The sequence below is a fragment of the Balaenoptera ricei genome, chromosome 5 (assembly GCF_028023285.1).
Source record: "Balaenoptera ricei isolate mBalRic1 chromosome 5, mBalRic1.hap2, whole genome shotgun sequence".
NCBI classification, from domain to species: domain Eukaryota; kingdom Metazoa; phylum Chordata; class Mammalia; order Artiodactyla; family Balaenopteridae; genus Balaenoptera; species Balaenoptera ricei.
Window position 1 is genome coordinate 75,719,075 of NC_082643.1, and position 27,949 is coordinate 75,747,023.

General features: G+C 40.8%; 2 protein-coding genes across 17 annotated transcripts in view; one reads left to right on the forward strand and one right to left on the reverse strand.

The window, feature by feature from the left end:
• GRXCR1 (glutaredoxin and cysteine rich domain containing 1) overlaps positions 1 to 453 on the reverse strand; it is a 339,725-nt gene extending 339,272 nt beyond the window's left edge. For all 13 annotated transcript variants that reach the window (XR_009503458.1, XR_009503457.1, XR_009503453.1 and 10 more), the window contains exon 1: positions 140 to 453. The gene's annotated coding sequence lies outside the window, so the exon portion shown is untranslated. The remainder of the gene's footprint in view (positions 1 to 139) is intronic.
• A 324-nt stretch (positions 454 to 777) lies between these two features.
• The window catches only part of ATP8A1 (ATPase phospholipid transporting 8A1), a 239,586-nt gene continuing 212,414 nt past the window's right edge, over positions 778 to 27,949 (forward strand). For all 4 annotated transcript variants that reach the window (XM_059923073.1, XM_059923074.1, XM_059923072.1 and 1 more), the window contains exon 1: positions 778 to 1,135. In XM_059923073.1, coding sequence (XP_059779056.1) covers positions 1,087 to 1,135 — 49 coding nt within the window. In that variant the 5' untranslated portion in view covers positions 778 to 1,086. The remainder of the gene's footprint in view (positions 1,136 to 27,949) is intronic.

Consider the following 27,949-nt stretch of genomic DNA (forward strand, 5'->3'; position numbering starts at 1 on the left):
GGGCAAACTAAAATTTAATGTATTTATGGACTTTATACTAGGCTCCCTCTCCCCTTTTCAGGTAAAACTACTGCTGCCAACTTCCTGCACGTTTGACTAAATGCAAAAAGCCAAACAAAAAAAGTCCTTTTTGAAGCACCTGGCCCAATAGTTGACTTTACTGCAAGTCCAGAGCTCTGTCAGGCTGCAGAACACGCACTAGCTGGATGCACCGGGCCACTCGCAGGCCGGCCCCAGACGCACACGAGCACCGTGGGCAGGAGGAGCAACCAACGCCAGAGGACCCCGGCCTCAGAACCTGTTGCTCGTGGACCAGGCGAGTGAGCAGGTGCGACTCAGGTCGCGAGGGCTGTTGGCGGTGCAAGGAGGCTAGAACTGCACCCGGGGGGCCAACACGCAATGCCTTTCCGCAGCTCGTAGCCCTTGACGCCCCAGGCCTTTCGCCGCTCTCCAGCCCGCTCAGACCCAACACCACTTCCGCACCACAGGCGACTCCATTGTTATTAAAACTAGAGGGTGGCGGGAGAGGATTTGCAAGGATGCAGGAGCCACAGTACCCCTTCCGCTCCGGCCAAGACTTGGAAGAATCAGAAAAGCGTTGAGAAAAGACAGGAAGAGCCGAAGCCACGGGGCGGGACGAGGGCGCCTGTGGTGGAGGAGGCCGGCATCTTCCCCTCCCCCCTCAGGGATGGTACGGTCCAAAGCAGGGCGGGGCGCAGGAGGCCCTCCGGAGTCTCTCCCCGCCCCTCTCCCGCCTTTCCCGCAGCGCTGCAGTTGTGCGAGTGAGAGGGCACGCTGAGGATCCCTCCCCGGGTGCCGACGTCCGGGCTCCGCCCCTCGCCGCGCCGTTCCCTCCGCGGAGGCAGGCAGAGCTCGCTCAGCTCTGCGGACGCCGCCGCCTTCTTTACCTCCTCCTTCTCTCGCCGGTGTGCGAGGGCCTCGCCCGGCAGCGGCACTGTCCTGGGTGGGCGGCTGGGCCCGCGCGGCTGCTGAGCGCTCGGCGCGGGGAAGCCAGATCCTCCGCCCGCGCGGCGCCGTGACAGGTGCAGAGTCTGGTCTGAAGACCCACCTGCGGTGGCCGCCGCGATGCCCACAGTGCGGAGGACCGTGTCGGAGATCCGCTCCCGCGCGGAGGGTGAGTAGCTGCCGCAGCGCGAAGCTGGGTGCGGAGCGCGCGCGGGGGCGGCTCGGGGCCAGCCGAGGGTCAGGCGGTGTGAGTGTGTGTGTGTGTGTGTGTGTCGGGTAAGAGATGCCCCGTCTCACCTCTTCCCGCAGCAATGTCTGGCTGTCCCGCCTGGTCCTTGGCGAACCCTTCTCCCTGCGCCTTCAGTGCCCTCGCAGACCCCTTCCCAGCTGCAGAGCCCCGAAATTGGTGTCCTCGGAGGGATCCCCAAGGCTCGCTTTACACGGCAGCGTGACTGTTGGGTCTCTGCGCTCTCGCCCTGCCCACCTCCCTGCCCACTAGCTCACAGACCACTCTGTCTCCACTCTGCTTCTCCATTCTAGGGAGCACAGCCCCAGCCAGCCGCCCACCTTTTTTGCAGCCCCCATATCACGGCTCCCCGGGAATTGAATCTGCCTTTCCTAGGTTGCAGGATCCTTTGATCCACAGCCCCTCGCCTCTCCGAGCGGGAGGAGCCTTAATTGGGCTTGGGCGCTCCGCCGGTGCTGATACATCTCTGCAGTTCCGCCTCCTGCAGCGGAGTCTCACCCAGCTCCCGTCTGAGGTTTTGTTTTTCCCTTTACCTGATACCTGCATTTTGGCCAGCTGAGCGGACTTTTTAGCAAGGTGGAAGCTGTTTTCTTTGCTCCACCCAGGGCCAGATGTTGAATGGCTACACCTGTCAGCAATGAGCAACAGCTGCCCGAGGGTAAAGGCCAGTAAGCTTTTGGAGGGCCTAGGCTGTCTTCATCCTCTGATGAGCCCTCAGCATCCTGCCTAGCATGTGGCAGTCAGTTGGTAAATATTTTTTCATTTTGTTCATGGCGAAGCCAAAACAGTGCATATCTGGAGCTTTGTTTTATTTTTCTGTCACATAAACCCATACTTGAATCCTATAAAGGGTGGCTCATGTTCTCACAACATCGCTGATGTCCATCCTTCACCCCCGCCCCCTCCCCCCTTTAATGTTTGGCAAGTGGTAAAGTGATTTTAGGAAAAAAGATACAGATTTTAGGAGAATTGGATTATAGGGGTTTGAGACAGGCCATTTTATTATTTTTCCTCCTCAGAGTCCCCATGTTAAAAATGGGGGCTCTGAGCTCTAGTAGCTATGATTTTCTGGTTACAGCACTTAGGAAATACTCAGTGAAACTGCTCTGGGGAGAAGGCCACACAAGAGTCAAAACTAACCTGTGTACAGGGATTTAGTACATTCTTATTGTCATTTGTAATATAATGAAAAAATATACAGGGCACCTTATAGATGCACATTGGATAAATGATAGTGCTGTCTTTAAATGTACGCACTAAAAATGTGTACATTCTTTTTTTACACTTCTGAGTGAAGTAAATTTTCTCTTTTTTTCTTATTTATTTCTTCCAGTTTTATGGAGCTATATTTGACATATAGCACTGTATAAGTTTAAGGTGTACAGCATAATGATTTGACTTACATACATCATGAAATGAGTACCACAATGAATTTAGTGAACATTCATCAACTCATATAGATACAAAATTAAAGAAATAAAAAAAAAATTTCCTTGCGATGAGAACTCTTGGGGTTTACTCTCTTAACAAATTTCATATATAATTTCATGTAATGTTGTACATTACATCCCTAGTACTTTTTTATCTTATAACTGGAAGTTTGTACCTTATGACCGCCTTCGTCTGATTTCCCCTCCCCCCATACCCCACCTCTGATAACCCCCAATCTGATCTCTTTTTCTATGAGTTGGTTTGTTTGTTTGTTTTTGAAGTATAATTGACCTACAATAGTATGTTAATTTCTGTTATACAACATAGTGATTCTATATTTCTATGCATTTCAACATGATCACCACAATGTCTAGTTACCGTCTGTCACCATACAAAGATATTGCATAATTATTGACTATATTCCCCACACTGTACATTTCATACCCATGACTCATATATTTTGCACCTGAAAGTTTGTACCTTTTTAATCTTCCTCACCTATGTCTCTACCCCCAACTCCAATTCCCACTGGCAACCACCTGTTTGTTCTGTGTATTTATGACACTGTTTCTGTTGTTTGTTCACTTGTTTTATAGATTCCACATATAGATGAAATCATTCAGCATGTGTCTTTTTCTGACTTATTTCACTTAGCATAATACCCTCTAGGTCCATCCATGTTGTCGCAACTGGCAAGATTTCATTCTTTTTTATGGCTGAGTAATATTCCATTATATGTATACATACACACACACACTGCGTCTTCTTTATTCATTCATCTACTGATGGCACTTAGGTTGCTTCCATATCTTGGCTATTATAAATAATGCTGCAATGAACATAGTGATACATATATTTTTCTAATTAGTGTTTTTGTTTTCTTTGGATAAATACCCAGGAGTGAAATTGCTGGATCATATGATAGCTCTATTTTTAATTTTTTGAGGAACCTCCACACTGTTTACCATAGTGGCTGCACCAATTTACATTTCCACCAACAATTCATGAGGGTTCCCTTTTCTCTGCATCCTCACTAGCACTTGTTGTTTGCTGTCTTTTTGACAATAGTGAATGAATTTTCTTAATCATCATTTGAGTGAGCCATTCAGGTAATGAAAATATAGTGGTAATACTGGGATTGTTCTTTCAAATAACAGCAGTTGATGGATTCTATATCGTGGGAAATGGGAAAAGAGAAAGGACCAGAAAATAATGTAAAACCTATGCCATATGAGAGGATTTCATTAAGTACTGAGAGGCTACAGTATTGTTTTTGATTGGCATGTATAGTTTTCAAAGCATTTTTACAAAGATTACCTTATAGGACCTTACAGTGCTCCTGGAGGTTGGTGAAGATGGTCCCATCTGATAGTTGAGGAAACTGTGGCCCAAGTGGTTGAGGTACATGTCAAAGGTCAAGTAGCTAGTTCAGTGACACATTTGAATTAACAGCTGTGGGAAAACAATGACTGGTCCTTATTTAATCTTTGTATTCCCTGTGCATCCAGCACAGTGTCAGGGGCATAGTGGCACTTGGGGAATGACCCTTACCCCCCGTGTTGGTTGGTTCAGTTTATTATGTGCTCAGCATGTTGCTCTGGACTGTGGTGAAGACAACATCAATAATGACCCTCTGGGCTGGCGATGAGGCTCATTGCCTGCCCTGCCCACACTTTTCTTTCCTAAGGAACAGTCTGTTTTGGCAGCTCCTGCTGCCTAAAGGCCTTGTTCTGAACGGCAGCGTCCTTGGCTTCAGTTGGTTGGACCACGGCAGGCTCCTGACCCAAGAGGAGAGAATCCATAGGTGGCTCAAACACTTGAAACCTTGTGTTTTGGCTCAGAAAGATGCTTTGTGGTGATCATCTCTCCCATGGGAAGAGTTAAGCTTAGAGGCTTAGAGTGAAGGTTGAAGCAGAAAGGGACAGAGGAGAATAGGCTGGTAGAGGAGAGAATGGCTGGCTGTAATAGGTTGTGCAAATGCTGCTAGTATGAGGAAACAGAAACTGCGTGAAGAGAGGAAGATAGGAGAGAAAATGAACCGGATGGAGAGAATGAGGCAGAGAGACACAGATGCTGAGAGAGGGTGGCCAGTCCCTGGAGCACCTCCCTCCTGACTCCTTTAGTCCCAGTTCCCAAGTAGCCTTAGAACAGGCTCTTTTTTTCCTTGAAGTGACTTGAATGGGTTTCTGTTCCCTGCATTCAGATTGGCCAGATGCATGGCTGTTCTGTGTGCAAGCTATTTACAACCAAATTGAGGGGAAAGAACTTCCATGAAATAAGAAATAAACAGTCTGGGGCTTCCCTGGTGGCGCAGTGGTTAAGAATCCGCCTGCCAATGCAGGGGACACGGGTTTGAGCCCTGGTCCGGGAAGATCCCACATGCCGTGGAGCAACTAAGCCCGTGCGCCACAACTACTGAGCCTGTGAGCCACAACTACTGAGCCTGCGCTGTAGAGCCCGTGCTCCGCAGCAAGAGAAACCACTACAGTGAGAAGCCCGCACACCACAATGAAGAGTACCCCCGCTCACCACAACTAGAGAAAGCCCGTGCACAGCAACGAAGACCCAATGCAGCCAAAAATAAATAAATAAATAAATTTATTTTTTTTAAAAAAAGAAATAGCCTAAGAGGGGATGTTATTAATTAAACAGCGCGCCTGCTATGGGTAACAAAGAGCTGTGGCAGATCAGACATAAGAACACGAGGTCTGCCGAGCAAACATTCCATTGAGAAAGGATTTGAAATGAGTGCTCACGCAGTGCTTTTCAAACTTTAAGATGCCCACAAATCACCTGGGGATCTTGTTAGATGCAGCTTCTAAATGCATAGGGCTGCAGTTGCATTTCTGACAAGCTCACGGGTAACGCTGAGTGATGCTGGCCTGCAGGTCACAGTCTGAGTGCCAAGCTTCCAAGATAATGCCATCTATTTCAGTAGTCAGGAGGGCATTGAGGGTAGAGAGTAACCAATTGAAAAAGCAGTGAACATGACTGTGGCTTATTTGAGAGTTCTTAAAGAAACTGGCCAGGAACAAAGGGAAACTTGGAAGGAATAGGATGTAAATTTGGATAAGTAAATACTTCTAGATTACAGAGCATTTTAAATGCCAAGATGAGTCATTTGGATTTTGAATCAGATATTTGAAAAGGATCTTAGAGTTCATCTAATTCAATTCTCATGCAAGCATGAGGCCAATGTATAATACTTCTAACAGGGCCAGTTAGGAGCCAAATCATTATAGGGGAGTGACATCCCCAAACAGTGTCTTAGAAAGATAAGCCTGGAAGTATGTTGGATGGTTTGGAGGAAATGACACTGTAAATACACTCTGTTGTTTTTTAAAAAAGTCTAAAAATGACAAAGGCCAGGATTAGTATTGGAGTGGAGCAGTGAGACTGGGAAGGGAGGAATTAGAGATATTTCTCAGTAAATCGTTAACGTGTTCAACAGAGATCTGTTGAACTCCTACAAGTACTGTTCCAGGTACTTGAGATACATCAGTGAACAAACAGAATAGAAAAAGCCCTGCCCTGGAAGTGCTATCATTCTAGTGAGGCAAGAGACAAAGCAAACACAACAAATTAGCAAATTATAGACTTTGTTATGTGGTAAGTGCTGTGGGAAAAATAAAGAAAAGGTAAGATACATAAGGTTGGTGGATGAATTCCAAGTTTAAATAGGTTGGTTAGGCTATCCTTCATTGAAAAGTTGAGGTGGAGGAGGTGAAAGAAGCCTGGTGGGAATCTGGGGAAAGAATGTTCCAGACAGGCCCCAAGGCAGGAGAGAGGAGTGTTAAAGGAAAAGGGAGGGGGGGAAAAGTAGGAAATGAGGTGACAAAGGTCACGTCATAGGACATAGTGATATAGTGAATATACCGCAGGAGATTCTGAAGCAGTAATTTCAAATTTTAATGTTTACAAGATCCCAGGTATCCCATTAAAACTGCGGTTTCTTGGGCTGCCTCACGACGATTCTGTTGAGTAGATCTGCCATGGGACTGCATTCTTAATGAGCTGCCCAGAATATTCTGGTGCAGGTGAAACATTTTAAGGAACTCTGCTTTTTAGTCTTGAACCTGATTGATTGGGAAGATCTATTAAAAGATAAGGAAATGGAGAAGGAGGGTCAGTACAGTAAGAGAAGATATACATTCAAATTTTGAAGTGATTGGGGGACATCCAAATGGACATGTTTTGAGGATACTTTGAAATTTGGAGGTTAGATATGGGTAAAATCAAATGGGAATCTCAAGTTCAGAGATAATAGTTGAAACCCTGATAGTAGATAAATTTGCCAGAACACAAGACTAGATAAAGCAGAAGGATAAGAATTACAGGTCTCTTCACTTTCTACTCCAGCTAAATAAATAAGTCTCTGAATTCAGCATTAGGAATCCTAGAAACAGGGACTGAAATAACAGTTTACACAAAATAGAATTTTTCTCAGTCTTGTAAAACTAACATGAAGGCAGTCCAGGTCAGCTATGTCTACTACATAAAATCGTAAGGGACATGGGCTCCTTACGTCTTTCTGCCTCATCATCCTTAGTATTTAACTTCCATAAAGTCATAACCTGGTTGCCGGGTTCCAGCCATTGTGTAGGAGTCCCAGGTAGGAAGAAAAAGGAAGGGTGTGAGACCAAAGGGTTTTCTTTGAAGTACCGCACAAAGACTAATGCTTATTTTGCATTGGCTCCCTTCTGCAAGGGAAGCTGGGAAATGGAGTTTTCTATCTGACACATTACTCAGTGTTTTATTCCTAAAAGAAAAAGGGAAAATGGTTATTGGGTTGGCAACTGACAGGCACAGTCACCATCAGATTGTCAAAGTCTCTTGCTTGAATAAAAGAGGTGTTCTAGAGCTCATAATTTACAAAATAAGGACCATTATTGGAAACTAAGGAAATGCACACAAAAAAACCACATACCTATCCAATGGTTTGCATTTTCTTCTGTTGAATATTATGCTAAAATGTAAGACATTCATTTGATTATGTAAAACATGTGCTAAGTGATAAATCTAGGAATCGTCCTAGGGACTGTTTTCCTAGACTGGTCTGTGTAAATGGCACCTTTAAAATGTTTGTAATGATAAAGAATACTACATTTCCTTTACTTAAAAGATAACAAAAGGAGCATGGAGATAATTTCTGCAAGAATTGTTAAAAGGAAACTTTTAGAAGGCTGTTTCATTTGTCCAAGTAAAAGATGACTAAGATCCTTTGTTCCTTTAGCAAGCATGTGTTATGCATCTGCTGCAAGCCAGCTAATTGAATGGTGGGACAAAAAGGTGTAGTGAATGAAGGATGCCCCAAAGTAACCATAGAAATGAGTTAAAAGATTTACAACTGTCATGACGCTCTTTCACAGAGAGGGTGTGTGAGCATAGTGACGCTTCATGTGATCAATATTTGAGAATTCCCAATACATGTCATTTTGCTTAGTGTCATCTGGAGATATTAAGTGTGGCAGAACTAAATTATTTTAGGTTTTCTAGTCTATAGTGCATCATTCTTTTTTTATTTTTTCATTATATCATTTCAAAAACAATGAGAACTGAATCATTTGCCTACCTTACAGCCATAGGAAAGTTTGCAGAGATCAGAGTGTACTTTTGAAGTTCGTGAAATATTTGCTGCCTGGGTCTCTACTCACATAGTTTCATTAGAATGTGAGTAAAGGCAACAGGTTCATTCTTTACTCCTCACTGGAACCCACATCTTTCAGTGCTCTCATCCTCTGGGTAATAAGCTCCCTAAAGGCAGAGATTTTTGTCTGTTTTGTTTACTGATATACTGAGGACATTGCCTGGGGCATAGTAGGAGCTCAGATATTGGTTGACTTACATTAATTTTATGACCTAGAGATGAGATGACCTACAGATGCGTTATAATCAGACCTACTTGATATCTTCCTACCGGAACCTGAGCACCACAAAGGGAGCGATTTTTTTTGTGATCTGTTCACTGCTGTGTTCTCTGCACTTAAAGCTTTGCCTGCCATATAGTCGCCCTCCGTGTTTGTCAGATGAACAGGTAACTGTTTGTTTTTAATAGAAGAGCTTAAATTTGTTCTCTTGATTGTAGAAGTAACACCTGCTCATTGAAGAAAACTCACGTGGCAAAAAGGTGTCAAGAGGACAGTAAAAATCACCCCAAACAATGCCATCCAAATATAATCATTTAATATATATGTTAACATTTAATCCATTCCAGCTATTTTCCAGGAGAGGAGGAATATATTTATTTGTTAAGAAAAATCAGACTCCACCTTACTTTTAATCTTTTTTCCCCACTTAGTATTTCATGGACATCCTTGCCTATCAAATATAGTTTATGTAAACTCCACAGAGGATGGGATTTTTAATTTTTTTTTTCTAGTTTTATTGAGATATACTTGATACATAATCATATTAGTTTAAGGTGTACAACATGATTTGATATTTGTATATACAGTATTTCAAAATGATTACCACAATAAGATTAGTTAATATTCGTCACCTCACATAGTTACAGCTGTCTTTCCTAGTGATGAGAACTTTTAAAATCTACTCTCTTAGCAACTTCAAATATACAATACAGTCTTGTTAACTGTAGTCACCATGCTGTGCATTACATCTTCAGAACTTATTTATAACTGGAAGTTTGTATTGTACTTTTGACCACCTTCTCCCGTGGGAAGGAATTTTTTTTGTCTACCGTCACTACTCATATCCTCAGTGCCTAGAGCACTGCCTGGCACTTAGTAGGGCCTCAGTAGTTATTTATTGAATGCATAGATCATGAATTTTATGGCAGCTTAGCATTATACATGTTATTGTATAATAATTTACTAAGGAATCCTCTGTGGGTGGGTATTTAGGTCATTTAAAGTTGTTTAAAAAAAAACACTCTTGAATAAGCACCTTTATACATCGTTGTACACTTTTCTGATTATTTCTTTGTGAAAATCTTTGAGAAAAGGGATTTCTGGGGCAAAAGTATGTACCTTTTTTTTTATAATGAGGGCAAAAAAATGCAAGAAAGATTATTGAAGTTTACAGCCTCACTGAAAATGAACAAGAGTACCTATTCCTTTACCCCTTCTCCAGCACCGGATAGTCTTCTTTATCCTTGTGAATATACGATGCAAAAAAAAAAAGAAAAAAAAACTCTTTACGTTTACATTGCTGTACTTGTAAGGTTGAATGCATTTTGATTAGTTTAATAATTAGTTCTATTTTTTTCTGAATTGTTTATTCATTGTAAGTTCCTTTATGAAGATTGTCTTGTATTGAATTTTAAGAGCTTATCATATGTTAAAGACATTAACTGTTTTCTCTGTTCATAGTTTATCTTTTAACTTTTTTTTGGTATTTTCTCATGTACATAGTTACAGTTATAAATCCTGTGCATTTTAATGATTTATTCCTAGATGATTTATATTTTATATTTTTATTTTATTTATACTTTATATTTTATGAAGATATTGTGTATGGGGTCCTTTCTAAAATTATATGTTCTTACTTGCGACTGTTAGCACATGTAAGGTGGAAGCTATTGATTTTGAAACTGACCATCAGTCTGAATTCTTTTATTTTAAATAGTTTTTCAGTTAATTTTCATCTCTGTAGGTTTTAAAATTATATATCATAAAGCAAAGTATTTTTAAACAAGGTTTTCAATTAATTAGACTTGACCAGGTATATTTTGGTTACACTACTTTTTTCAGCAAGGTTTGTTCATTTTTATGTGCTGAAGTTTTGTGGACTCGGGTTCCAACTTACTAAGGTTTCACGTAGCCCTTACGTAATAGCCAAGATATTGCTCTTTTTTATCCTTTTTGCTAGGGTTAGGGGTCAGAATTTAGACCAGCTGGGATTTAATGAATTGTTCTGTAAAATCTACTTATTATCAAATTGGCATTCATGCCTTAGATCAGCACTGAGAGAAATAAAATGTGAGCCATAAACACTAGACACATATGTACTTTTAAATATTCTCTAGCTACATTGTAAAAATAAATAGGTGAAATTAATTTTAATAATATATTTTCTTTAACTTAATATATCCAGAATACGATTTCATCATGTTACTGATATAAAAATTAATAATGAAATAGTTTGCATTCTTCTCTTTTTGTACTGTTTTCTAAATCTGCTGTATATTTTATATTTACAATACTTCTCAATTTACACTAGCCCCATTTCACATGCTCAGTTGACACACGTGGCTAGCGGCTGCTTACTGGACAGCACAGCTGTAGATTATACCTCTAGCTTGGGCTTACATGTAAGGATTTACTAGAGTTTTTTAGAATATAACATTTTATAACGGAAATGAGGCTCAAAGTAAGCTTATTAAAAGTACATGTGGGGCTGCCCTGGTGGCGCAGTGGTTGAGAATCTGCCTGCTAATGCAGGGGACACGGGTTCGAGCCCTGGTCTGGGAAGATCCCACATGCCGCGGAGCAACTAGGCCCATGAGCCACAACTACTGAGCCTGCACGTCTGGAGCCCGTGCTCTGCAACAAGAGAGGCCGCGATAGTGAGAGGCCCACGCACCGCGATGAAGAGTGGCCCCCGCTTGCCGTAACTAGAGAAAGCCCTAGCACAGAAACGAAGACCCAACATAGCAATCAATCAATCAATCAATCAATCTTTAAAAAAAAAAAAAAAAGTACATGTGTAGGTATACTTCTCTCTTAAGTAGAGATTTAAGCCTTTAACTTACTTCTTTCCAACGGAAGACCTTCTCCAGTGTCCTCATAAAACCTCAAACAATGTGTTAGTGCTTAGATAATACTGCTTTTGACACAGCCCTCGTGGCAATTTAGAGGTTTTATGTAAGTTCATTGTGGCATCTTTTGAAGCCTGTTGTTTTGGTCCCATTAAAAACAATTCTTTTTAAATAGATTTGATAAAACCATTCTGCCCTACCTTCCTATTAGTTTTCATTTAAATGTTAACATGAAATGTGTGTACATAGGATAGTAACTTCAGGTACTATGCTTTTATATACATCGTTGCCATCAATTTTGTTAATCTAAGAGGACTAAAGAACTTGGCTTCATGGGTCATTTACACATTGAATTAACTGGGCAAAGGGAAGTGGTTGTTTTGAATTGAGCCTCTTTGTTGTTTCGCCTAAGCCATCTTTGAAGATGACTTATCTTGATCCATTTGGGGTTGTACTTCATGGGACTGGGTTAGTCAGGTGACAGTTTAGGCGGAGACTGTTGCTAAGAAGGCCAAAGGCAATCTAGGCTCTGGACCAGGAAACCAGTTCAGTGGGCCAGACCTAATTAGAATACAAGATTGGCCTTCATGAGTGAAGCAAGCAAACTGGTTTGCAGGGGTGAATCAGAAAGATGGTTTGTTCTGACACCAGTTTAGAATAGTTGAGCTTCTGTAATTGGTTTAGGTCACTGGCTAACTCTGGTCTTAAAGTAAAGCCAACTTGGTTTAGAAGAAATCTCCTTCTAGCATCTGCAGCCCATCTTTTCCCCTTTTCCCTCCCTCCCCCCTATATAGTTAGCCCTGCCCCAGCCCTGAAATTCTTAGCAGTAGGAGACTTTTAAGGAGCTATGACTTAGCAGTTTAAGGATTGTGGCTTGAACCACCCTGTCACCATTTCCTTGACTCTGAGTGCTTGTTACAGCAACTTAGAGCTCCGGAACTGGGGGCCCTGCCTTGCTCTGAGAGAAGAGACTCTGGTCCCTGACTCCAGGGTTCTGCACTTGTGAGGAGTTTCAGTGCCAAACCAGGCTGCCAAGGGCTCTGAATATCATTTGCTTTCACTTTCCCCATTGTTGCCCTTGGCCAGCTCCTCTGGACACGCTCGTTGCCCCATGTCGGAGTTCTTTGGTTCTGAGTGCACCATTTTGGTTCTGAGTCCATGACCATTTTTCCTGGATCCCTTGCTCTGCTGCCATATTGTCATCCTGATGGCTGTGACTAGTTGACCCTTTCCAGCCTCTTCTCGTCTGTCTCACTCTACTTTTAAAATCAGACCATGTCCTATCCCTGACCAAAGAAATGAAACAGATCTCTCTCTATAGATTTTACCCAAATTTGATGTGTCGTTTTATACCTTAAGCTTAAGTTGGATTCAGTCCACCATTAATGCCAGAATGGTTGTGATGAATGTTCTCAGGTGGACTCACTCGACTTTCATAACTTTTTTTCCCCCACATTTGTGAGTCAAGGTTAGAGAAACGACGTGAGGAAGAATGACTCTGCCATCTTTAATGCAGAGTGTGTCCACTGTGGTCAGGGCAGTGGAAGGATTGTGTGATGTGGTTAGTTTTATAGTCATGTGTACATCAGTGGTGTTCAACCCTGGCTACACAGTGAATCAAATGGGAATTGTCTAAACAGTACTGATGCCTGGACCCATCCCAGACCAATGGAATCAGTCAGTCTGGTCCATTGGGCATATGGACCAAGCATTGATATTGTATCTTCCAGGTAATTCTGATGTGCAGTAGTGTGGAAAAACACTGGTGTAGATCCTTGAATTTCCTTGTTTGCAGAGAGGAGGAGGAATAGATTGTATAAAGTCATGTAGATTGCCAGTCAAGAAACCAAGAGCGTATGGATATTTTTTTGGTAGATTTTTTGTCTGTTGCCCAGTTACTTAATGTGTCTAATTACACTTCTCTAAATTTCCCCTCAGAAATGATAAAGTTCATACGATGATACTCAGTTATTCGGTTTTGAAGACTTTAAAATTCTGAATTAAACATTTAATTCAGTACAACCAAATGAAGAGTAAACACATTCAGTTTATTTTTAGCTGGTGCTATATCTACTTTGGGAGTTTGATGAATATGAGCCTCTCTGCAGTGTCATTTCTAGTTTTTGCTAACCTACTTACTTTTGTAATTAATCTCTTTACACATCCTGTATTTGTAGCCTACATATGTATAGTTATTTGCACCTGGAAGAAATACCTTAACTTGGTAAAAGTCTCTGAAACTTCTGTGGCTGCATTTATTTTCAAGGGGTTTATTTTCTTTAGTTTACAATTATTAATTTATCTCATCATGATGTTGATAGGTCTTTTACAGGTTAATGTACAGAAAACACAAAACTTACCACGAGCCCCAAATTAGCCATTGTGATTTCTCTGTGGCCTCATGGTTAGGTGCTGGGGTCTGCTTCAGGATGTGATGATTATTTCAAACTTTGAGGAGTAGAAAACAAGCTCCACGGTGCTTTAGATCAAGTGTATTGTGTCCAACCTTTGTGGGATTGTTTTTTTATTTTATATTCTTTTCTATCTTTATTGTTTTTGCATTTAGACTTTACTTTTTTAGGTGTTAATGTTACTTGTACTCTACAGATGGAAATCTTTTTTAGAAAGCCAGGATTTGATTGGGGGAGGGGGGTGGAGTTCTGAATCACTGGCTTACTTTAGCCCCAGATGGCGGCTTATTCGTGTGTTTTTGTTTAAAGTTCAATGAAAGAATCATTACATGAGTTGGCCTTTTGTTGACTTCCAAGTGAATATAATGAGCAAAGAAGGAAGAAGGCCCTCTTAATTTCCCCAGGTACCCAGCTGAATCCCCCTTGATCTTATTAAGTGACTTTCTCTGTGGAATTTATCCTTATGGTTGGTGAGTGAACTACTTTTCTATGGTTTAATTTTAACTAAGTCTGAATATGTACCAAGGTCCTCAGTCTGAATTAATAGTTTTCTTTATAAGATTTCAGACATTCTTCCATATATTCAGCTGGAATTGTCTTTATTTTTTAATTCTATTGACACAAGCTAATAGAATCACCATCTTTACTGTTTATACTTCATGCGTCTTTAGTCTATTTGGTACCAGACTATTTGATATAGTAGCCACTTAAAGAGTAGAGTACATTTGTTGTGTGACACAGTAACAAAACTTGAGACTATAACTCACTTAATGCTGTCCCACTTTCCTCAGTATCTTAAGCTACTGCCCTGTAAATAGTTGACCGGAGAGAAAATGAAATAAGGCACTTGAGACTCCCAATAGGCCTGGAGTGATATCTGACTTTTGGGTCTTCTGAGCTGTGTGGCCTTCAGCAAGTCACATCACCTCTCTAAGACTCCTGTTTTCCTTTCCCAAAATAGTAATAATATCTACCCATTAATAATCTGCCTGTTGACTAGAGAGTAGACCAAGCCTGGCTGCATATTGGAATCTTCTGAGGCGCTTTAAACTAGCTGATCCTTGGGTTCCGCCCCTAGAGATTCTGATTTCATCTTGGGGGTAGAAGTTGAAACAAAGAAAGATGACAGTGACTTGGACTTCTGGGTATCAATGGAGGTGATGAGATGTGGTCAGATTCAGGATATATCAATAGTTTGAAGGTAGATCTAATAGCTTTACTGATGGATAGGATGTGGAGTGTTAAAGATGTGGAGAATGACTAAAGTTTTGGGCCCTGAGCCCAGAACGATGGCACCATTTACTAAGATAGGAAACACTGGGGCAAAGGACTGAAAACCTCCTCGCATCTTAGAAAAGAGTGAGAAGATCCGTATGTGCCAAAATATGTATGTTTACGTACATTTTTTTTATTCTTTTGGAAAGAGTATTGCATTTATCCTAAATTCCATCTACTTCTTCAATCTTCCTTTTCTCTTAGTATTCTTTAGAAATTCAGTAAACATAACTTTTAGTGTCTTAACCTGTTCCTCATTTCTATGGATTTTAGACATCTAAGAACTGTATGGAATAATGTTGGGCATTGATCATTCTATTGCTGGGACTTTTCACTCCATAATCAGAGTTGATGATAACAGTCTTTATGTCATCATTGTGTTCTTTTGACTCTTGAGGTGCTCCACACTGCAGGGACATCTTTCAGAGGGGAAAATTAAAGCACTTGCTATAAAGTAGATGCTAAGCAAATGTTACTTGAATTTGCATCTGGTGTGTGACTGGGAATAAGATCAAGCTGTTCAGATTTTGGAAGCTGAGCTTTTAACATGCTGGCGTGGTCTTGAAATCTCCGGAGTTTTCTTATTATCATGTCCAGGCCCATTGCACGTTGCTCAGCAGTGGCCACAGATACCCCAGCAAATCTAAGGGGCTGATATCATGTTTGTGGTTAGTGGTGGTAGCATGTGGTGGCACAAGCATTGCATTACGAGGCTCTTTCTGTGCTGGGTGGTTTTTATTTATGGTGTCAGAAGGTTCTCGAAGCAGCTGTGCAATCCGTCCTCTCATCGTTCTTGTTCTACCTGTGAATTGGGTAGGGCTGATGGCAGTTGCACGCATGTGTAGGTGTCATTGCTTTAATGTCAACCAGCGCTGTGCTGGGTCTTTGAAGTCTTTGCAGCCCACCCGCTGTCATTCACACATCCTGGTATAATCTGCTGAGTGGAGGCTTCGGTCTCCTTTTTGAGCCACATCCTGACAAACTGAAGGTAGCTGTGCCTTCCTTGCTTTTGTGCCGGTGACTCCTGTTTCTCTGAGCCTGACTTGCCTAACCAGTCTTGGTGGGTTCTTTAATACTGCCCCACGGTGCTTATGACACACGAGCCATCCCAGAACCACGCCTGCTCTCAGGGTCATGTTGGGGCGTGGTGGACTTCTCCAGTGCTCCTTTAGGGATGTCCTATTTTTCTAGCCGGGTTCCTGGACTTGTTGGATACTTCACATGCCAGATTGTGACACTGCTTGTCATCAATAGGCAGAGGAAAGTGTCACCTCTTTCCTGATCCTGGGTAGTGTCTGGTTCTATAGAGTAAAAAGCTGTTCTTGCTCACTTGTGAGTGATTCATGTTGCTGTGTGTGCCGCACTGACTTCTCCAAAACCACAAATTAGCAGGTAGGCTTTAGTTTCTTCACTGAGTGTTTTTGACACTTGAGACAATGTTTTTAAAAAGGTGAATTTTTTTTTCTCTCTTGCAAAATCACAGTGGAGATAAGCAGGTGCCCATCAAACTCCACTGACTCATTCTGAGAACAGTACAGCAGCAAAATGATTTTATTTGGATGCTTCTGCTTCTTTTGATAAAAGGAGGACTAGTCTTGGAACCAGTCGTTTTTATGTTATAAAATGCATCAATAGCGCTAAAAATAAAAGTTGTAATAATTCAGGTAACTTCACAGTTGTTTATTATTATTTTTTCCAGTATGTTTCAAGAGCTGGCTTATTCAGAACTATAATTCAGTTATATCTTCCTATGAATGCGTTGCTAGTGAAGTTAGTGGAGTTACCTACCCTGCAAGCATTTTTATCCACTAATTCAATAATTCTTTTTTTCCATATACAAAGTGACTAAAGCTTGCTTGTGCCTTGGCACTATATTAGTGGTTCTCTGATGACCTCATAACTGTCTTTTAAAAAAAATCTTTTTAGGAAGATTGCATCATGGAACTCTAGACTTGGAGGGAACTGTGTACGCAGTCCCTGGTACAGCCCTCTCCAATTGGTTATCCAACTCCTGATCGAGCTCTGTGACGGGAATCACGCCCCCTTGTAAAACAGCCCTTTCCATTCTCACACGGTTCTAATTCTTAGCAAGTTCTTTCTTGCTAAGAAAGCAATAAAGGTGATAAAACCATTTGTTTTCTACACGTCTTGCTGGGCCAAATGTCCCCATATTATATTTGCACAGTTGATTTTTATAGGCCTTAGTATAGGATCTTCAATTTATTCAACCTCTCAAAACCTCCCTGAATTGATTCGTTCATGTCATCTGCACGTTTATTAATCGTGCCATGTATGTCCTTATCTTATTCTATCATTGGGACCCAGGCAGTTTGGCTCCAGATCACTCCGGAAGTTATGCATCTACTTTAACTATCCAGGGATCCCTTGGATCATAACAGAGCCTCATGAGACTCAGTCTTTGGGCTCTCTCACTCTGCCCGGTATTACCCTGGTTTGTTCTCTGTATATCTACTCCATTCTCTTCACACCTTCACCATACACGTGGCTTCATTGCGGGGTGCCGCGGCCTGCCTCCAGCCTAACTCTCCAGGCTCAGCCTGGTCCCTGCTCAGTGCCGAGTCTGCCTGCTTGCGTCTCTGGACCACAAGTCCGCTTTCTCAGAAAGAAGTCCAGTTGGCCCTGCTGGTCAGGTGCGCCTGTTGATCATGACTCCCAGGGCCAGGGAACTAGGCCAGGAGAGGGGAGGAGGGGCAAGAGCCAAGGGTGCCCCAGACTAGACTGCTTCAGAAGGGCTTGTAGGAAGGGGGGAACCAAAGGAAAGCTCCAGTATGAGTCCCCTTGTGGATGTTTGTCAACCAGTTGTGAATCCACATTGTTACCTAATCATGGGATCCAGTGTCTCCGTTTTTTAAGAACAGGGTGAGTCTAACCTGTTGAAGTTCAAAATGCTAAGGATTTGGCCAATAACATTATTGTTCAAGTTTAAATTAATATAAAGGACCTTTTTTATAGGGGAAAAATTCCTTTTACTCTCTTGGGTATGAGAAACACCACTTTAAAAACAACAAACCCCTACTCAATGTTAACTGAATTCTCAATACAAAAAGGAAATGTTCCTTTTAACTTTTGAATTATTTTCAGAAATTAACCTTAAATCCTTTAGAAGCTGTAGATCTCATTATATAAATATGTGAACTCTGAAAGCATGTCTCTAGACTGCCCTTTTCATGAACAGTAGTTTATAATGTACAGGATCCATCTACTTTCCTTTTTAGAACGTTGGGACCTTTCTCATTCACCATGGTTCTTCTGCGGTTAGTGACAGTTCACTTAATTCTTCGGCAAGTTCTCATGGTTCTATAGATTTTAAAATGCTATATATGTATGTATACACACATACACACACACGCTACAAGATATGAATCTATTTAGAACAGCTAGGTGCTACCTTGTCTTTTTTCTTTTTAAAATAATTCCCTACCTTCTCTTTTGCTTTAGTTCCTCCAGCTATTTGTTCCAACCTTCCTAGTTTTAGGATGATTATCCTTGATGGAGAATGAAGTGAAGCCGGAGAAGTAGGAGTTGAGGAGTTCTGCTTTTTATTGTCCGTTAACATTACACCATCTATTGCAGGCAGCAGACCTATCCCATCAATTCCTTGTATTGCAAATGGAAGGAAGAAAACACTTTTGTAATCTCTAACATTTTTAAAAACACCTTTCTTCCATTTTCAGATGTCTGTACATCTGTTATTATTCGCTATTAAACATGTAAGCCTATTTCCAACCTTTCCCATGATCTTTTTATCTGCTTTTCCTTGTTCAAGGACTTCTTGTGCTGCAACAATAGTCTCTTTGACCACACTTCCCTTTTCCCCCTAGACAGGACCTTTCATAATTAGTCAGCATGTTACTTCAGACAGCCTTCCGGACTTCTTTCTGCCCCTTTTGGGTCTTGATGCTAACTTGAAATACATCCTCTTGAAATCTAGAACACATGTCTTGCTTAGCCTGGTATTTCCCTCTTTGACTGCCAAAAGCTCTTTGGTACAGTTATGTTTTCTACTAGCTTAATCACTTCTGCGTTGATTAGAATCCAGTCCATAGTTAGCAATTCCTCAGCTTGTTTCCTGTACCTTCTCAAGAGACAAATTTGCCGCCAAGACAAGTCAATGATGCTTTTAGCTAATTGAGCCTTCTAGGAGATGCCTGATGGATGTCTGGTGGTCGAAACCCCCGATTGCTAGTGCAGTCTGTTTCTATGCCAATGTTTTATCTATATTGGGAACATACCACTTACTTCTGCTGACTGACCAAAGAATCTATGGGATATCCCCAAGGGGATATCATTATATTCCTTTTATCTTTCATTGTTCTTCTTCCTTTTCCTGTTAAGCATGATTTGGCATTCATAAGTGTTTTCATTATTATTTGCAGTAACTCAGCATGCCCGAGATGATTATTTTTCTAGGTTAGTATCCAAAGCTGGCAGCAGAAGAAATTGAGGGCTTACTGTGTGTGAGGCCCAACACTAGGCATGCATAGGTTTCCATGCAATACTGCTTAAGGCTAGCCTTTCCTCTGAATGTCAGGAATACTTTTTTCAGTGTCTACCACTTAGAATTTGTAGTGCTACTTTTGGAGCTTGTTGCAGTTCAGCGTGAGTGCAGGAAGTGTTAAGCCATTATTTTTTTTCCTCTTTTAGACAAGGAATAATGTTGATATGTTTTTACACTTGTTTATTTTTAGATCAGTTCCCACAAAGACACAGAAAAATATCGCTTACCATGTATGGTAATGACAGGTCCTGATAGGAAGATATATTAGTGGGTATCAGGATAGGGACAAGTTTATAAAGTTCTGGGAGTTTTTGGATACCTTATATTAAAATAGAAAATTTAAATACAAGCCTACCTCAAGAAACAGGAAACATCTCGAATAAACAACCTAACCTTGCACCTAAAGCAATTAGAGAAAGAAGAACAAAAAAACCCCAAAGCTAGCAGAAGGAAAGAAATCATAAAGATCAGGTCAGAAATAAATGAAAAAGAAATGAAGGAAACAATAGCAAAAATCAATAAAACTAAAAGCTGGTTCTTTGAGAAGATAAACAAAATTGATAAACCATTAGCCAGACTCATCAAGAGAAAAAGGGAGAAGACTCAAATCAATAGAATTAGAAATGAAAAAGGAGAAGTAACCACTGACACTGCAGAAATACAAAAGATCATGAGAGATTACTACAAGCAACTCTACGCCAATAAAATGGACAACCTGGAAGAAATGGACAGATTCTTAGAAATGCACAAACTGCCGAGACTGAACCAGGAAGAAATAGAAAATATGAACAGACCAATCACAAGCACTGAAATTGAAACTGTGATTAAAAACCTTCCAACAAACAAAAGCCCAGGACCAGATGGCTTCACAGGTGAATTCTATCAAACATTTAGAGAAGAGTTAACACCTATCCTTCTCAAACTCTTCCAAAATATTGCAGAGGGAGGAACACTCCCAAACTCATTCTATGAGGCCACCATCACCCTGATACCAAAACCAGACAAAGATGTCACAAAGAAAGAAAACTACAGGCCAATATCACTGATGAACATAGATGCAAAAATCCTCAACAAAATACTAGCAAACAGAATCCAACAGCACATTAAAAGGATCATACACCATGATCAAGTGGGGTTTATCCCAGGAATGCAAGGATTCTTCAATATACGCAAATCAATCAACGTGATACACCATATTAACAAATTGAAGGAGAAAAACCATATGATCATCTCAATAGATGCAGAGAAAGCTTTCGACAAAATTCAACACCCATTTATGATAAAAGCCCTGCAGAAAGTAGGCATAGAGGGAACTTTCCTCAACATAATAAGGGCCATATATGACAAACCCACAGCCAACATTGTCCTCAATGGTGAAAAACTGAAACCATTTCCACTAAGATCAGGAACAAGACAAGGTTGCCCACTCTCACCACTGTTATTCAACATAGTTTTGGAAGTGTTAGCCACAGCAATCAGAGAAGAAAAAGAAATAAAAGGAATCCAAATCGGAAAAGAAGAACTAAATCTGTCACTATTTGCAGATGACATGATACTATACATAGAGAATCCTAAAGATGCTACCAGAAAACTCCTAGAGCTAATCAATGAATTTGGTAAAGTAGCAGGATACAAAATTAATGCACAGAAATCTCTTGCATTTCTATACACTAATGACGAAAAATCTGAAAGTGAAATTAAGAAAACACTCCCGTTTACCATTGCAACAAAAAGAATAAAATATCTAGGAATAAACCTACCTAAGGAGACAAAAGACCTGTATGCAGAAAATTATAAGACACTGATGAAAGAAATTAAAGATGATACAAATAGATGGAGAGATATACCATGTTCCTGGATTGGAAGAATCAACATTGTGAAAATGACTCTACTACCCAAAGCAATCTACAGATTCAATGCAATCCCTATCAAACTACCACAGGCATTTTTCACAGAACTAGAACAAAAAATTTCACAATTTGTATGGAAACACAAAAGACCCCGAATAGCCAAAGCAATCTTGAGAACGAAAAATGGAGCTGGGGGAATCAGGCTCCCTGACTTCAGACTATATTACAAAGCTACAATAATCAAGACAGTTTGGTACTGGCACAAAAACAGAAATATTGATCAATGGAACAGGATAGAAAGCCCAGAGATAAACCCACTCACATATGGTCACCTTATCTTTGATAAAGGAGGCAAGCATATACAGTGGGGAAAAGACAGCCTCTTCAATAAGTGGTGCTGGGAAAATTGGACAGATACATGTAAAAGTATGAAATTAGAACACTCCCTGACACCATGCACAAAAATAAACTCAAAATGGATTAAAGACCTAAGTGTAAGACCAGACACTATCAAACTCTTAGAGGAAAACATAGGCAGAACACTCTATGACATACATCACAGCAAGATTCTTTTTGACCCAGCTCCCAGAGAAATGGAAATAAGAACACAAATAAACAATTGGGACCTAATGAAACTTAAAAGCTTTTGCACAGCAAAGGAAACCATAAACAAGACCAAAAGACAACCATCAGAATGGGAGAAAATATTTGCAAATGAAGCAACTGACAAAGGATTAATCTCCAAGATTTACAAGCAGCTCATGCAGCTCAATAACAAAAAAACGAACAACCCAATCCAAAAATGGGCAGAAGACCTAAATAGACATTTCTCCAAAGAAGATATACAGATGGCCTACAGACACATGAAAGAATGCTCAACATCATTAATCATTAGAGAAATGCAAATCAAAACTACAATGAGATATCATCTCACACCGGTCAGAATGGCCATCATCAAAAAATCTAGAAACAATAAATGCTGGAGAGGGTGTGGAGGAAAGGGAACACTCTTGCACTGTTGGTGGGAATGTAAATTGAATCAGCCACTATGGAGAACAGTATGGAGGTTCCTTAAAAAACTACAAATAGAACTACCATACGACCCAGCAATCCCACTACTGGGCATATACCCTGAGAAAACCATAGGTCAAAAAGTGTCATGTACCACAATGTTCATTGCAGCTCTATTTACAATAGCCAGGACATGGAAGCAACCTAAATGTCCATCGACAGATGAATGGATAAAGAAGATGTGGCACATATATACAATGGAATATTACTCAGCCATAAAAAGAAATGAAATGGAGGTATTTGTAATGAGGTGGATGGAGTTAGAGTCTGTCATACAGAGTGAAGTAAGTCAGAAAGAGAAAAACAAATACAGTATGCTAACACATATATATGGAATCTAAGGAAAAAAAAAAAAAAAAGGCCATGAAGAACCTAGTGGCAAGACGGGAATAAAGACACAGACCTACTAGAGAATGGACTTGAGGATATGGGGAGGGGGTGGGGTGAGATGTGACAGGGTGAGAGAGTGTCATGGACATATATACACTACCAAATGTAAAATAGATAGCTAGTGGGAAGCAGCCGCATAGCACAGGGAGATCAGCTCGGTGCTTTGTGACCACCTAGAGGGGTGGGACGGGGAGGGTGGGAGGGAGGGAGATGCAAGAGGGAAGAGATATGGGAACATATTGTATATGTATAACTGATTAACTTTGTTATAAAGCAGAAGCTAACACACCATTGTAAGGCAATTATACTTCAATAAAGATGTTTAAAAAAAAAAAAAATAGAAAATTTAGTAAACATTTATTGCATTCAAGGGACTTCCCTGAAGTGTTATTTATGTTACTTCTCCATATTAGAGTAGTACCTGATAGATACACACATGTGCCCTTATGCCTGTCCTGTTCTCAGTGCATAAGTCAGTTGCTATATACCTAAGAATATAGGTCAAAAGATTAATATTGGAGTGTTCAAAAGACCACTGTATATTCAAAACTTTTGTAGGTGACACCTCAAGAAAGAATGGTCAGGGAGACTGCTTAGACATGTAATAGCATCTACAGTGCCATGAAGTAGGGGAAAGTCGTGGCTGGAAAAACTGTGTTGAGGTAGAATAGGGCCAGTAGAGGAGAAATGGGGTCAGAGGGAGAGACCAGGTTAAGCTTAGCTGTTGAATGAGTAAATGCATCCAGTAGTGTTAAAGTGTTAGAACTGAGTTGGACTTTATCGATTTCCAAATATTATCCTGGCTCTGGTACTCACTGGCCCTTTGACCATCAGCAGTTCTCCACATGAGAAGGAAGTTTCCTCATCTTCATCATTTTGAGAAGAATTCCTGGGAGTGGGTGGAGTGAACTCTTTTGTAAAATGAAGAACAATTTTTTTTGAAGCAGGTAACCATGTTTTACATCATCAGGATAAGTGGATATTTTTTCTTATAACTTAAATGGGCTTGAGGGTAATGAGCTAGCGTCACAGTTGCATGAACAAGAAGGTAAAGGAGAGGAAGCTGGGAATGTGGGAAGCTTTTTGGCTGTTGTACAAGTTCCTTAGGATGGAAACCCCTAGATATCCCAGAACATGCTGGACTCAGGGCTTGGATAAGGCAGCTGTTAACATCAGAGATCTTAGCAAGTAGGGCCTGTTGGGGAGGGTTCCAGGCAGCCTCATGATATTTTGGGGGGGCAGGGTAATTGCATTCCAGGTGGTTCCAGGTCATTGTTCCATGCAGAGCAGAAAAGCCAGCTAGTGACTGGGGGACAGAGAACAGGATTCGGCTCCTTGAAGAAGAAGAAAGGCCAGGTCCGGGTCCAGTGTCAGTGCCTACCTACATTAATTAGATGCGCGGTGGGACAGGACTTGGCTTCCGGCAGAGGACTGAAATGTCTCTGCCTAAATTCCACACTATGGAAGCTGAGCATAATCTTTTTAAGTAGGTAGAGTAGTTCCCAGAATCAAATGAAAAGCTTTTGCAGGAAGGTCAAGGAGCATGCAAGGCAGCTGGACTAATGGACAGTTACTTTCGGATGCCACAGAATCTGTCTTATCTATGCTTATTAGCCTTTTCATATGTCTAGACTGTAAGTTGCCTGTGATTAGCTTAGCGTGGCTCATGTGCCCACCTTTAAGTCAAAAAGGGGAATGGTATTTTGATGGACCAGTCCCTCAAGACTGCCTACAGTTGGGGGAGGGGAGTTCTCCAAGGAAAACCAAAGACTCTTTTCAGGAGAAGCAGACGCTGAGCTGGAATGAACAACAGATGTTCACTGCGTAGAGCCTGAATCAATATTCGCTACAGGGAAGGTGTATTGATGCAATTGAAAATTTCATTTCCCCTCTCGCTATTGCAGTCATGGTCTAGAAATTTGAGATGCATTGCTGAATAGTTTCTATTTAATTTCCATGCTTTTAAAGGTGTTTATTTCTTCAGTGCCATATTTGAAACTGTAGTATGTAAGTCTTAACCTTTAAAGGACCGAGTTCATTGTTTCCAGAGTGGTGGTTCCTTCCTTTTGTTCCCTCTCTGTCTGAACAGCTGCTGTCAGGCTCACAACTGAACGTTTGAACTGACCGTTCTGCTCCAACAATGCAGAACATGGGATTTCAAACCTCTTTTGTAGCTCTAGTAACTGCTTCTGTATTTCTAATTAAATAAACAATCTATATGGTAACCACTAAAAGCAAAATAAATAAAATACAAATGTCTAAATTATTCAGCCAAAGATTGTTTTGCTCCAGAAACTTGAACCAAAAAAAAAAATTATAAGTTGAGGACTTTTAATTTATTATTATTTTTCGCAGGGAACAAAATTAAAACATATTAAACCTTGGAAAGGATCATGGGTAATGCTCATAATTTCCTACTAACTAGCACCTAACTTTAATCACACCTAAGTTCTGCAGTTGTGCCCCTGAAGTCTCTGGCTAGTTTTCCAGTTAATATTCTTTTATTAGACTGTTGTCTAAAGAATTCATTCTAGCTCAAGAAATGCGAGCAATTAACATGGTCTCTTTAGTGTCTAATATTAGAAGCCATTGAGTAAAAGGATATATAGTTGGATTCTCCTGAATATGTTTAGGATATAATGTAGATATTATGATTCCAATTACGGCCTTACTTATAATCGTGATAAAAGTCGAGTCTGCAAAAGCATAATGGTTCAAAACCATATTACCATGCAACAGAATGATTTTGTGTCTTGTTCTCTTCTCCCTCCTACCTACCCACCCCTGCTTCTGTTACATAACCCCATACAGATGACAATTTTAGGAAAACATGTACTTGCTAAATATTAATTTATAAAATTGTAGGGTAAAATTTATTTTACTGTCTAGATTTATTCACTGGTCACAACTTTAAATATTATGCAAAAAATTTTTTTAATGTTAGTAACTACCTCAGTATGTCCCTAAGACTTTTGTTTTACCCACCTCAAGTGTTTTGAAGGAGAGATTAACTTTATAATCTCTGGATAGAGGATACGGTGACAGGAACCGTTTGAGTGATAGTATTGTGCTACATTGCTAACATAATCATTTAATCCTCCTATGAACCCTATTTTATGTGAGGCAGATGAGGCTCAGACATAAAATAATTTGCCCAGTGTTATGTAGAAGTGTCATAATCTGAATTTGAACACAGATCTGACTACAAAACCTGTTCCTTCTCCCCACAGTCTACCTTTTTGATTTCAGCAATAAAAATAGTAGCTAGAATGTTTGTGTGTGCATGAAGAGCCAGGCAGGGTCCTGAGTGCTTTCTACACATGCACTATCTCATTTAGTCTGCACACAATCCTGTGAAAGAAGGTAGGCAGCCAGAGTTAAGTAATCTGTCTAAGGTAACCATACCTCACAACTAAGGGACCTAAACTGTCTGTCTCTCACTCCATGGTCTGTACCACCAGTCACGATTCTGTAATGCCTTCCTTGATTAGACCCTGTGTTTTCAATATTATTGATTACCATGTTATAATGAGAAAAAGCTGTGTGATATCTAAGGCTAGGGTTGTTTGGTTGTAAAGAGAATTCTGTGAAGTCATTAATCATTTGTTATATGGAAAGTCCTAGATTTCTTTCAGGTCTTGGGCTTTGGTTGGAGTAGCATCAGACAGTGGGTATATGTGGCATCATACAGGATGAAATGATGAGAGACATGGAGAGGCTACGAGGGTCAGACCAGCTCCACCTCCAAAAACATATCCTATATCATCTACTTCATCTCTGTCACCACTCTCCCACCCAGGCCCCATTGTCTTTTACCTGAATTGTCACAGTAGCCTCAGAATGATCTTCCTGCCTAAAACTTTTCCGTGGATTCCTACCACATGAAGGATATGAATTCAGGTTTCTTATTGTTTCTCCCAATCTGGCCGTGCCGCTTCTTGTTTGATGGCTCCCCCTGTCACTGGTCTTCATGTTCCTGGAAATGCCAAGCTCATTCCTGCCACCTTGGCTTTGCTCCTGCTCTTCCGCGGTTGGGTTTACACTGTCCTTTATCTTTTCTCATTGAGGGCTCAGCTCAGCTTCCCAGTACCTCTCTTACCACTCAATAGAAAGCTGCAATAGCAGTAATGATAACAGCAACAACAATGAGAACAGCTAACGTTTACTGAGCTCTTACTGAATGCCAGACATTGCCCTCTACGTGTATTAACTACCAGGTCCTTCACAACCCCGCTCTGAGGTAGGTATTATTATCAACTCCATTATATAGATGCTGAAACTGAGGCACAGAGAATTCTGCCAGTCATTTTATCAATCACCTGTTTTACTTCATCATACTTACCATGATCTGTAATTATCTTGCTTTCTTCTGGAAAATAAGTTCCTGAGAGAAGGGAACCTTATCTTATTTTAAGCTGTTTCTGCAGCTTAAAAAAAAAAAATGCCTGGCACATAGTAGGCACTTAAATATGTTGAATGAATGAATGAGCAAATGAATGAGCTCATGAACAACAGGCCTTACTGATTGGGTCGTGATAAATTATGACAAGAAATGGAAAATTTCAGAGATGATGCTTCTGCTGTAATTGTAGGAGAGGGCGCAAAGCCTTTCACCTTATCTATTGAGCATTTTTCTTCTCTGCTGCATTATACTGTGTGCATTTAAGCACGTGACTGTGAATCTGGACAGAGGAAGAAAGGAAAACTAGGTGTCAACATACTCGGTAACCCAGTAGACACTGGTCGGTGGGTGGGTGCCAGGTGGTTGCTGGCAACAGATTATAGTCACTACTTATCTTTTCAAATATGGAGATTCAACCATGAGCACAAAGCCCCATTTGACTTTGTGCCTGTGTTCTGGCTGCTGATTATGTAAAGCAGCTGTTACTCTGAAACATCTGGCTCAAGTAAGGAAATTTTTTTTTTTAATTTCCCTGTTCTTCTGAACAAATAAGGTATTGACTGTTTTCTTCCAGGTGCCCAGCGGATACTAATTTCACAGGATATTAAAGCTGAAAGAGAATTTCAGATTACGTATTCACCTACCTTTCCCATTTTACAAGGGAAGGGAAT